The sequence below is a fragment of the Zootoca vivipara genome, chromosome Z, assembly GCF_963506605.1.
Source record: "Zootoca vivipara chromosome Z, rZooViv1.1, whole genome shotgun sequence".
NCBI classification, from domain to species: domain Eukaryota; kingdom Metazoa; phylum Chordata; class Lepidosauria; order Squamata; family Lacertidae; genus Zootoca; species Zootoca vivipara.
Genome location: NC_083294.1, coordinates 2,494,548 through 2,507,385, shown reverse-complemented (window position 1 = coordinate 2,507,385; position 12,838 = coordinate 2,494,548). Strand labels below are relative to the sequence as shown.

Sequence of the window (12,838 nt, the reverse complement as noted above, 5' to 3'; positions counted from 1 at the left end):
AAAAAAAAGGAGGATCCTCACATGTTGCTCAGACTCTGGGGAATTATAGGTGAAGCATAGGTCAGAACCCCCATTTTGGTGTGTTAAAATGAAATCCAGGGGTGGAGGTGGGGGAAAGCAATCAAAGCACGTATTCAAAAATGCTTAAAAACGCTCCTTTTTTTAAAAAAAAGGCAAATTAAAATGTTTTCCTTCAGAAAGCTCTAACAGGCCGTCCTGTAGCAGAAGCTGTTGGGCTGCTTGTGGTAAGACTACAAAAAGGGAAGATACAGGTGGAGAACTAAACAAGATTCAGTAAAGCTCCGAAAATCTTTATAAATACGGCCATTGGAAGAAGGATGGTCTTGATCAGGCATCCCCAAACTGCGGCCCTCCAGATGTTTTGGCCTACAACTCCCATGATCCCTAGCTAAGAGGACCAGTGGTCAGGGATGATGGGAATTGTAGTCCAAAACATCTGGAGGGCCAAAGTTTGGGGGTGCCTGTTCTTGATTCAGGAAGGATTTATGCTCGGTGCAAGCTGTTTATTTTTGTGGGATTACAACTATTTGTTTTATTCCTGTGGAATTCCCAAAAGAAAGCGTTTGTCAAAATTAACAGGAAAACAAAAAATAATACAGTACAGTAAGTTGCATTCCTGAAATAAAAGCACTTTTTGACGATATTCTAATTTTCTGAGTTTCACCTGTAGTTATCATAGTTGTCTCTGTAGGAACTCCCAGATTAGCCTCCTTGAATCCTGCTGCCATAATAGTCTCTACAGATGGTTTGGCCTACAACTCCCATGATCCCTAGCTAACAGGACCAGTGGTCAGGGAAGATGGGAATTGTAGTCCAAAACATTTGGAGGGCCGGAGTTTGGGGATGTCTGCTCTACATCCACCATAGCCGCCGCTTCTGTTATCATAACGGCCACCTCCCTATCCTCCACCTCCTTTGGAGAATCCACGCCCTCTGTCTCCAGAAGAGCCATGGGAGGGTTTTCCAGCCTCGTCCAGTCTGATCTGACGCCCATCCACAGACTCGCCATTCATGGCCCTCATGGCGTCCTTGGCATCTTGAAGATGGCAATAGGTAATACGTAAAACCAAAACCCACAGGGACCTAGGTGGCGCTGTGGGTTAAACCACAGAGTCTAGGGCTTGCTGATCAGAAAGTCGGTGGTTCGAATCCCTGCAACGGGGTGAGCTCCCGTTGCTCGGTCCCAGTTCCTGCCAACCTAACAGTTCGAAAGCACGTCAAAGTGCAAGTAGATAAATAGGGGAAGGTAAACGATGTTTCCATGCGCTGCTCTGGTTCGCCAGAAGCAGCTTTGTCATGCTGGCCACATGACCCGGAAGCTGTCTGCGGACAAACGCCTATAGAGCGAGCTGAGCGCCGCAACCCCAGAGTCGGACACGACTGGACCTGATGGTCAGGGGCCCCTTTACCTTAAAACCAAAACCCCTGGACCGCTGAGCCTCCCTGTCTTTCACCACAATCACTTCTGCAATGTCTCCATAGGGGGAGAACAACAGTTCCAGATTCTGCTCATCAAAACTGACCCCTCCGATGAAGCCTTTTCCTTCATCCAATGCCAATGTTCAAGTGATCGAAGCCCGTCTCCAAGCAGGATGCGAAGAAAGCTGTTAGCCAGTGAGGCAAGAGGGTATTGCGATGGTACCGAGGGAGAGAGACCAGGTTGGACCCTGTTGATACCAGCGAGAGCTGCAGACTAGAAATAATACCATCCCCCCAATTCCACATGCATTTTTTTATTATTATTATTAAAAAAGCACAGAGAATATGAACAGATGATGATAAAAGAACAGATTCCTGAACCTTGGATCATTCCACATTTGGGTAATGTGGAAATTAATGGCTGGGTACATGGGACGCGGGTGGCGCTGTGGGTTAAACCACAGAGCCTAGGGCTTGCTGACCATAAGGTCAATGGCTTGAATCCCTGCCATGTCGTGAGCTCCCGTTGTTTGGTCCCAGCTCCTGCCAACCTAGCAGTTCGAAAGCACGTCAAAGTGCAAGTAGATCAATAGGGGAAGGTAAACGCCGTTTCCGTGCACTGATCTGGTTCGCCAGAAGCGGCTTAGTCATGCTGGCCACATGACCCGGAAACTGTCTGCGGACAAACACCGGCTCTCTCTGCCTAGAAAGCGAGATGAGCGCTGCAACCCCAGTCTCGTCTGCGACTGGACCTAATGGTCAGGGGTCCCTTTACCTTTACATGGGCATGATGAGGATTTATTGGGGTTGGGGCAGGACTTCCACCTGTCATCATCCTCTGTCTGGCTCAATCTAGCAGATTTGGAATGTAATGTCTCAACATTAGTTGTTTTAAATTACTTTCATTCGACCCCAAGTGCTCAGAAAAATGAGTCAAAATCTTTCTACAATTTCTACTTTTAGTTAAGTATTTTTATTTTTTACTTGATTATGCCCAGAGCTGGGTAAGTGCAGTCATGACAATTGTCCTTCAGTTATGGGAGAAAATTCTTTTTTCATTCTTACTTCACACCTGAGACCTGGGGCTTACGAAAGGACTGGGCTCAGGAGTTCTCCCTCCTCCTGCCCCAGCCAAAAAAGGCTGTATGTGAGCAAAAAAATATCCTCTGCACCAACGCATTTTAAGTAAGGAGTTTGGGTCAGTCGGTGGGCAAGGTTACCCTTTTAAAGGGGCTTTTTCTCAGCAGCAACTCAGGGGAACTCAGTCCCAGCACCTCTCAGGTGGGCACCATTGCCATTCTAAGAGAACAAGGGAGGTGTTCATGGTGAGTTCTGGCATCTCTTTTTCTAGGTGAGTGCCTGGAGGCGGTTGGAGGATGGATGGCGGCTAACAGATTGAGGTTGAATCCTGACAAGACAGTAGTACTGTTCGTGGGGGACAGGAGGCGGGCAGGTGTGGAGGACTCCCTATTCCTGAATGGGGTAACTATGCCCCTGAAGGACCAGGTCCGCAGCCTGGGAGTTATTTTGGACTCACAGCTGTCCATGGAGGCGCAGGTCAATTCTGTGTCCAGGGCAGCTGTCTATCAGCTCCATCTGGTACGCAGGCTGAGACCCTACCTGCCTGCAGACTGTCTCGCCAGAGTGGTGCATGCTCTGGTTATCTCCCGCTTGGACTACTGCAATGCGCTCTACGTGGGGCTACCTTTGACAGTGACTCAGAAACTACAACTAATCCAGAATGCGGCAGCTAGACTGGTGACTGGAAGTGGCCGCCGGGACCACATAACACCGGTCTTGAAAGATCTACATTGGCTCCCAGTACGTTTCCGAGCACATTTCAAAGTGTTGGTGCTGACCTTGAAAGCCCTAAATGGCCTCGGTCCAGTATATCTGAAGGAGCATCTCCACCCCCATTGTTCTGCCCGGCACTGAGGTCCAGTGCCGAGGGCCTTCTGGTGGTTCTCTCGTTGTGAGAAGCTAAGTTGCAGGTAACCAGGCATAGGGCCTTCTCGGTGGTGGCGCCCGCCCTGTGGAACGCCCTCCCATCAGATGTCAAAGAGAAAAACAGCTACCAGATTTTTAGAAGACATCTGAAGGCAGCCCTGTTTAGGGAGGCTTTTAATGTTTAATAGATTATTTTATTTCATTTTTCTGTTGGAAGCCGCCCAGAGTGGCTGGGGAGACCCAGCCAGATGGGCAGGGTATAAATAATAAATAAATTATTATTATTATTATTATTATTATTATTATTGGTAAAATAGCATTGGCTACTACATCCAGTGTGGTGGGACGCGGGTGGTGCTGTGGTCTAAACCACAGAGCCTAGGGCTTGCCGATCGGAATGTCGGCGGTTCGAATCCCCGCGACGGGGTGAGCTCCTGTTGCTCGGTCCCAGCTCCTGTCAACCTAGCAGTTCAAAAGCATATCAAGTGCAAGTAGATAAATAGGTACCGCTCCGGCAGAAAGGTAAACGGTGTTTCCATGCGCTGCTCTGGTTCACCAGAAGCGGCTTAGTCCTGCTGGCTACATGACCCGGAAGCTGTACGCCGGCTCCCTTGGACAGTAAAGCAAGATGAGCGCCGCAACCCCAGAGTCGGTCATGCCTGGACCTAGCGGTCAGGGGTCCCTTTACCTTTATCATGGATATTCTGGGCGTTAGGGCTACAGAGAGTCACGTTCAAATCCCCAATGATTAAAAAAAAAAAAGTCTGGGCCTATCTCACAGGACTCTTGTGAGGATACACTAGGAGGACAGAGGAAAAACCGTGTACAGTGGTGCCTCGCTAGACGAATTTAATTCGTTCCAGGACTCAATTCGTCCTACGAAAAATTCGTCTAGCGAGTCCCAGTTTCCCTTAGGAATGCATTGAAACTTAATCACTGCATTCCTATGGGCTCCGGGGTACTGGCGGAGCAACGATCAGTTCCTCCACCCTTCCCCCACCCCGCCCGACAAAGCCGGGATCGGACACGGGTCTTCCCCGCGCTAGTGTTCCGCTGGTCTCTGCTGGTTGCCCCTCACTGCTCGCTCAACCGGCAGAGACCAGCGGAACACAAAGGGGAACCAGCTGCAGCGTGGCTCATCTTCCTTTGCCTTCTTCCCACGCTACAGCTTGTTCCTCTTTCGCTAGAGGAATGCCCTGTCGGTTTTGCAATTGGAGGTTTATATGGCCGCGCTTCGCAAGACGAAGCGGTGGCCATAGAAAACCTCGTCATCTTGCGAGGCAACCTCCGATTGCAAAATCTCTTCGTTAAGCGAAAAATTCGTCTAACAGGGCATTCGTCTAGTGAGGCACCACTGTACGCTGAGTTCTTTGGAAGAAAGACAGCATTAAAATTAGAACATCACAAATAGCATCTTGTTTTCCACAGCGGACAACCAGATGCACCTGGGAAGCCCTGTTCTTGCTCTAGTTTCCCAACAAACTGGTTTTCAGAAGCATGGTGCCTCTAGGTGTGATTCCTGCATTGCAGGGGGTTGGCCTAGATAACCCTTGGTGTTACCTTAAAACCCCTACGATTCTATAATTCTGTAATGATGGAAGTAACATAAAGTCATCATGAGTCATAGCCATGAGGCTGAAAGGAAGTGTTGAAGCTTTCCAAACTGGTGTCTGTCACCACATCTTGTGGCAGTGAGTTTTATAGTTTGACTACGCGCTGTGTAAAGGAGGCCTGTATCAGCTGCACTGAGTTGACTTCTGGCATTATGAGAGAGGGAGAAGAAGCTCTCTGTACCACGAGCAATTCTGGATGGCTCTATCATGCCTCACCCTTACTAGTGTGGTATAGCAGTTATGACTAGGACCTGGGAGACCTGGGTTCAAATCCCCGCTCAGCTCACTGCGTCGCCTTGGGCCAGTCACTTGCTCTCAACCTATCCTACCTTGCTGGGTTGTTGTGAGATGAAATTAGAGCTATGTATGCCACCTGGACCCAGGTGGCGCTGTGGTTAAGCCACTGAGCCTAGGGCTTGCTGATCAGAAGGTCGGCGGTTCGAATCCCTGTGGCGGGGTGAACTCCCATTGTTCGGTCCCAGCTCCTGCCAACCTAGCAGTTCGAAAGCACGTCAAAATGCAAGTAGATAAATAGGAACCGCTACAGCGGGAAGGTAAACGGCGTTTCCATGTGCTGCTCTGGTTTGCCAGAAGTGGCTTTGTCATGCTGGCCACATGACCTGGAAGCTATACGCCGGCTCCCTCGGCCAATAATGCGAGATGAGCGCGCAACCCCAGAGTCGGTCACAACTGGACCTAATGGTCAGGGGTCCCTTTACCTTTACCTTATGCCACCTGGAGGAAAGGAGGGATAAAAATGCAACAAAAGAAACAAGGATGTCATTTAGAGGAGGTGAAAGGTTGTTTTCTGCTGCTCCAGAGAAGCAGACACGGAGCAATGGATTCAAGCTACAGGAAAGAAGATTCCACCTCAACATTAGGAAGAACTTCCTGACAGTAACAGCTGTTCGGCAGTGGAATTTGCTGCCAAGGAGTGTGGTGGAGTCTTCTTCTGTGGAGGTCTTTAAGCAGAGGCTTGACAGCCATATGTCAAGAATGCTTTGATGGTGTTTCCTGCTTGGCGGGGGGTTGGACTGGATGGCCCTTGTGGTCTCTTCCAACTCTAGGATTCTATGATTCTATGAAATCAAGCTTCCCACAGCTCAGGGGCATACCCAGGATCAAAACTAGGGGGGGACAAGGGGGCCAAGGCACAGGAGGGGAGGGGCCACAAAGTGGGAACGTGGGCGGGGCTACGGAGCCCAGGTAAAACTGACTCTGGTCTCACCTAGGCGCTGGGGCTCCGCTGACAGCATGCAGCCAGGGCGCTCGCTCTGGCCCGCTGGGCTGCCCCCAGTGCACTATGGCCAGGACCCCGGCGGGGCGCCCTGCCGTGGGTGAGAGTGGCGCTGCCGGCAGGGCTGGTGGGCAGAGGCAGAGCACAGCCCAGTGGAGCGCGAGTTCGGCGTTCCCCCCGTGCCGTGCCGCACTGCGCCCTCCAGCTCCCCGTCGCGCTCTCTGGTTCCCCGCCGTGCTTGGCCTTGCCGGAGGGCATGGCGGGGAGCTGGAGGGAGGGCGCGCCGGGCAGGAACGCCGAACTCACGCTCTGCTGGGCTGTGCTCTGCCTCTACCTCTGCCCACCAGCGCCGCTCTCGCCCACGGCTGTGCCAGCCCTGCTTCTAGGGGGTCAGCTGCCCCCCGCCCCACGCTTGGTACGCCCATGCCACAGCTATGTAGTGCTGCTGGGGGCTTAGACTATACAGAATCCACTCTCCCCATATTCCTGGATTTTATTTTGTCTCACCTCAATATGCTTTGTTGCTTCCTCTTCCTGTAACTGGAATGCATCTGATAAATTTCTCAAATGAGTTCAAGATTGCTTCAGCTTCTCTCAGAGTCAAATTTGAATTGTGCTGAGGAGAGGCGCGCAAAGCAACAGATCATCTTACGGTAACATGGAGCCTTCCAGTTTTCCTGCAGTGCAGGGGGTCCCTTCCAACTCTATGATCCTATGACTCATAGAATCATAGAATCCTAGAGTTGGAAGAGACCACAAGGGCCATCCAGTCCAACCCCCTGCCAAGCAGGAAACACCATCAAAGCATTCTTGACATATGCCTCTCCTTAAAGACCTCCAAAGAAGGAGACTCCACCACACTTATTGGCAGCAAATTCCACTGTCGAACAGCTCTTACTGTCAGGACTCCATGACTCTATGTCACAGACTCCATGACTCTATGACTCTGGGTCCTCCTGGGCTGAATCCAGCTTCCGTTTGCAAAAGGAGCGTGTCTGGAACCCTCCACCCGTGTTGGATTCTTGGCCCCCTGAAGATGCTGCGTGAAACAATTGAGCTCTGGCATCTACTAGCCCTTAGCAACCGTCTCCCGGGCAACCTGTGTTGGACTCTGAGCCACCTGACCTCCCTAAAAAGCCCAGCCCAAGCCCAGCCCAGCCCCAGGTGTGGAGGGCAGGGTGCCCAGAGGCTCATGGCCAAAAAATGTACTAAGCAGGAGAAGGAGGCTTTCTGGGGGGCGGGAACAAGGAGGAGGTTCAGGACAGGAATCAAAGCAGCAAAAAGGAGCCACAAGGAAGATGGGTGCCCAGTGCTCCTGTGTCGAAGATCCCATGCTTAAAGCTGGCAAAGGTAATCCTGGGGAAGGAAGGCATCTGCTCTCACGGCGATCTTTGCATCTTGTCTGAAATCCTTTGAAAGCTGGCTTCTGTTTAGGGTTGCCCGACTCAAGAGAGGACAGTTCTTCTGTGCCTTGAATTGCCCTGCTCTCTTTTGAGTCTGGAAACCTTCAAGAGAAAGCAGCAGACCCTTTGTTTAGTTTCCGAGCAAAGGGTCTGCTGGTTTCTCTTGAAGGTTTCCAGACTCAAAAGAGAGCAGCCTATTAATCAATTCACCTAACAAGGGGCCGGCTATTTTCTCGTTTCATTGGAGCTATCTTCCTCGGAGGAAAAAGATTAGAGATAGGTTTTTAATATCTAGCAGTGTGATGCAGCAGCTCAAAAAGCCAATGCAATTCTGGGCTGCATCAATAGGAGTATAGCATCTAGATCTAGGGAAGTAATAGTACCACTGTATTCTGCTCTGGTCAGACCTCACCTGGAATACTGTGTCCAGTTCTGGGCACCACAGTTCAAGAAGGATACTGACAAACTGGAACGCGTCCAGAAGAGGGCAACCAAAATGGTCAAAGGCCTGGAAACGGTGCCTTATGCCCTGTGGAACACCCTCCCATCGGAGGTCAAGGAGATAAACAACTACCTGACATTTAGAAAACACCTAATGGCAGCCCTGTTTAGGGAAATTTTAAATCTGTGATATTTTAATGTATTTTGGTATTTGTTGGAAGCCGCCCAGAGTGCCCGGGGAATAAATAATAAATGATAAATAATAATTGTGTGTGTGTGTGTGTGTGTGTGTGTGTGTGTGTGTGTATGTGTGTATCAGCACTTGCTATCTGCTGAATATCTCTCCCTGGGTGGGCATCTGGTAAATGTCCACAAGTGCTTCTCTCCCAGAGCTTAACGTTGTCTTGTTCTTTTCCCCTCCCAGAAAAATTGAAAAACCATAAGATCATCTTTGTAGTAGGTAAGTATAGGAGAAGTTGCTGGTCAGTTTGATGCAGAAATAGATCTCTCTCATCCAAACAAACAGGAACAGGAACCTTAATAAAAGTGAGGAACTTACCACTGAAGGGTTAACTAAGGATCCGGGGCATGGGTAGGCAAATTAAGGCTCGGGGGCCAAATGCGGCTCAATCGCCTTCTAAATCTGGCCCACAGGCGGTCCAGGAATCAGCGTAGAATGTGTGCTTTTATTTAAAATGCATCTCTAGGTTATTTGTGGGGCATAGGAATTTGTTCATTCCCCCCTCCCAAAATATAGTCCCCCCCACAAGGTGTGAGGGACAGTGGACCAGCCCCCTGCTGAAAACGTTTGCCGCCCCCTGATGAGGCTGCATTTTAAATTTTAATATTGTATTTTAATCTGTATTTTAATTAATTGCTTTTTATGTTTTATTGTAATTTTATTGGTGTTAGCCGCCCTGAGCCCAGTTTTGACTGGGGAGGGCGGGGTATAATTAAAATTATTATTATTATTATTATTATTATTATTATTAACTGGGGAAATTTAAATTCCTGAGGAAGAGTAAAAACATAGCAAGCAGAGGTTTCCTGGTCCGTCCGTCCCCAGCTGTTCAGGCTTCCATCCTTCCAGGGGATCCTCAGCCTCCCTCTCCCCCCGTATGTGGTCATGGTTGGAGTAGGGGTAGGGGAGGAATTTCATTCAGTTTGCAACTCCCATCTCTTGCAGGGGCTCAATTACGGTAGTGCCAGCACCTTCTGTCAAGAGTTTGGGTGTAACCTTCAACACCTCCCTTTACATGGTGGCGCAGGTTGCAGCCACAGCAAAGGTGGCATTTTCCCATCTCCGCGTATCAAGCACTTAGTCCCTTACCTCTCTCGCCCTGATCTGGCCACAGTGATCCATGCGACGATCACCTCCAGGCTTGATTATTGTAACTCACTCTACGCGGGGCTGCCCTTGAAGCTGACCCAGAAACTCCAGCGGGTACAGAATGCCGCGGCGAGGCTCCTTACGGGGTCCCGGCCGCGGGATCACATTCATCCTTTTAGAAGACATCTGAAGGCAGCCCTGTTCAGGGAGGCTTTTAATGTTTAATAGATTATTGTGTTTTATTTTTCTGTTGGAAGCCGCTCAGAGTGGCTGGGGAAGCCCGGCCAGATGGACGGGGTATAAATAATAAATTATTATTATTATTATTATTATTATTATTATTATTATTATTGCGTCACGCACGTGCGCAGACGCGACACAGCAGGTTACGAACGCTGTGGGTGCCCCTCTGTCATGGATTACGTCCGCAACCTGAGGTTCCACTGTAATGTGTTACAAAAATGCTCTTACACTCTGGGCGGGGGGCGAGAGTGTCCATTAAATTGCGTATATTAGTGAAAGTAATGTAGAGATGTGCATTATGCTAGGGCAGGCATCCCCAAACTGCGGCCCTCCAGATGTTGTGGCCTACAACTCCCATGATTCCTAGCTAACAGGACCAGTGGTTGGGGAAGATGGGAACTGTAGTCCAAAACATCTGGAGGGCCGAAGTTTGGGGATGCCTGTGCAAGGGGGAATTGCTTTGCCAAATTGCATTTGTTTTGAAAAGTTGCATACAAAAATGTGTCCGTGAGGAGAAATTCACACAACAATGCTGATGAATTTTCATGAGGTTCTTTTGTCTCTTTGCAAACTGATGTGGCCATGGGACAAACTGAACTTAAGATTGGGAAAAGAGGAACAGGGAGGAAGATGGGGGATATATAATTAGTTGGTTCTGCCTGCCGTTGCCTCTGGCTTCAGCTGCCATTCCCTCCACCTCATCCGTCCCAGTGCCTGAGAAAGTTTCACGACCTGCCATTACTCTTCCTAGACCCTGTGGCAGAAATGTCTTGTGTTGTGTTGCAGGTGGGCCTGGCTCAGGAAAGGGGACCCAGTGCGAGAAGATTGTTCAGAAGTATGGCTACACCCACCTATCCACTGGGGACCTCCTGAGAGCGGAGGTCAGCTCTGGCTCGGACAGGGGGAAGAAACTGTCTGCCATCATGGAGAAAGGAGAGTTAGTCCCATTGGTGAGTTTATGGTGGGAATAAATTGTGGGAATGTTCAGGAATGTGGATGAGGAAATATTGTTAAATATATCCTATCCCAGCTTGTATGGGACCCAGGTGGCGCTGTGGGTTAATCCACAGAGTCTAGGGCTTGCTGATCAGAAGGTCAGCGGTTCAAATCCCCGTGACAGGGTGAGCTCCCGTTGCTCGGTCCCAGCTCCTGCCAACCTAGTAGTTCGAAAGCTCGTCAAAGTGCAAGTAGATAAATAGGGACCGCTCCGGCGGGAAGGTAAACGGTGTTTCCGTGCGCTGCTCTGGTTCGCCAGAAGCAGCTTTGTCATGCTGTCCACATGACTCGGAAGCTGTCTGCGGACAAACGCCGGCTCCCTCGGCCTATAGAGTGAGATGAGCGCCGCAACCCCAGAGTCGGACATGACTGGACCTGATAGTCAGGGGCCCCTTTACCCTTTACCTTTATCCCAGCTTGTGCTGGCAAGCTCCAAAAGTTAGCAGAGTAACATTCCCTTTTGCAAATGCCCAGCAGAAAAGCGTTTGCACAGGCTTGATTTAAGCCTGTAAAATAAAGTGTCTTTTACTGGTATTTCCCCCTTTATCCCTCTCAAAAGAAAAGACACGGCACAATGCTCTTAAAAGTATAAAAGATGTTTACTTACAATCTTCCTGAGATACAGCACACTCAAGAGGTAGACTGGCTTAGGTAAAAAGTGATATATACATGTGAAGTTCGCTTATAGGGAGTGAGACTCCATCTCATCTGTCTCTGGGCTGAAAGCCTAGAGAGAGACTCACAAAGATGTTGCTTCTTAGATGTGTGAAGTAGGCTGGGTCATAAAAAATATAAATTCGAAAATGTTTCCTCCCTTGATCTTATCTCAGGCGTATGGTATAAACATAATCAAATTTCAAATATTTAATATTTGAATTAATATTTAGACCCTGCTCCTACAGATTGAAATTTGGCCTCACTACGAGTGATAAAAACATAGGAATTTGACTCATTTAATTCTCAATATGTTAAATTGTGAACTAATAGACATAAATTTTTGGTTTTATGTAGAGAAATAATAGTTGCATACTATTATTTTCTGCAATATTTATTTATTTACCAGTAAGAGAAAACATGTTGATAATTGACATGAAAAATTAATGGTTTTGAAAAAATGATATGGAACAGTTAAGCAAACGGTGTACTCAACAAGTAAACGCCACTCATATTATGTGTTGCGTCAAAACATCACATTAGACTTAATTAGTTGGTAGAAATGGTACTAAATGCTGACATTTTGTGTAATTAATAAAATTATGCCTTATGCAATATATACATTGTACATGTACACCATCTTATATCATGCTAAAAATATGCTTTTATGCATGACACTAAACGTCTATTTTGGTGCAAAGTCCTTCTTTGTCTCTTGTTTGTTCATTGTTGTTTTGATGGTAGCGTCACGTCTTTTCTCTCCAATAACACATCATATTGATCACTCATAGTGAGGCAAAATTTCAATCTGTAGGAGCAGGGTCTGAATATTAACCGATTTGTCCCAAATTTGAAATTTGACTATGTTGATACCGTACACCTGAGATAAGATCAAGGGAGGAAACATTTTCGACTTTTTTTTTTATGACCCACCCTAGTGTGTAGTCCAAGAGATCTGGTCCAAGAGAGGGAAATGGCTGCTGGCTAGTGAATTTATCTGCTGCCTTCCACATCTCATTTGCACGTGGAGGAACAGGAAACCAAGCTAGTCAGGTGTTCCTCCACAGGTGTTCCTTCATGTAGTCCTCCAAGTGGACACTCTAGGAACAGTTGTGATTTGACTGCACCTGTTTAACATCCCACATAAATGGGGTTGGTTCTGACAGGGCCCTGCCTTCAGTGCTCTTCTTAGAATTGTAGAGTTGGAAGGGACACCAATGGTCTTCTAGTCCAACCCCCTGCACTAAAGCATCCCTGACAGATGGCCATTCAAACTCTGCTTTGTTGTTGTTGTTTAGTCGTTTAGTCGTGTCCAACTCTTCGTGACCCCATGGACCAGAGCACGCCAGGCACTCCTGTCTTCCACTGCCTCCCGCAGTGCTTGTGTTTCCTGCTTGGCAGGGGGTTGGACTGGATGGCCCTTGTGGTCTCTTCCAACTCTAGGATTCTAGAAGGTCCCTTGCAAATGACTCCATGCCTTATGACGGGAGCCGCCTCAAAGAATGCTTGCATAAAGCCACCTTTTTTTTTTTTT

The 12,838-nt window shown here is 48.4% G+C and overlaps 1 protein-coding gene across 2 annotated transcripts in view; it reads left to right on the top strand.

The window, feature by feature from the left end:
• The window catches only part of AK1 (adenylate kinase 1), a 42,059-nt gene that overhangs the window by 21,371 nt on the left and 7,850 nt on the right, over positions 1–12,838 (top strand). For both annotated transcript variants that reach the window (XM_035101507.2, XM_035101508.2), the window contains exons 3-4: positions 8,506–8,541; positions 10,441–10,604. In XM_035101507.2, coding sequence (XP_034957398.1) covers positions 8,506–8,541; positions 10,441–10,604 — 200 coding nt within the window. The remainder of the gene's footprint in view (positions 1–8,505; positions 8,542–10,440; positions 10,605–12,838) is intronic.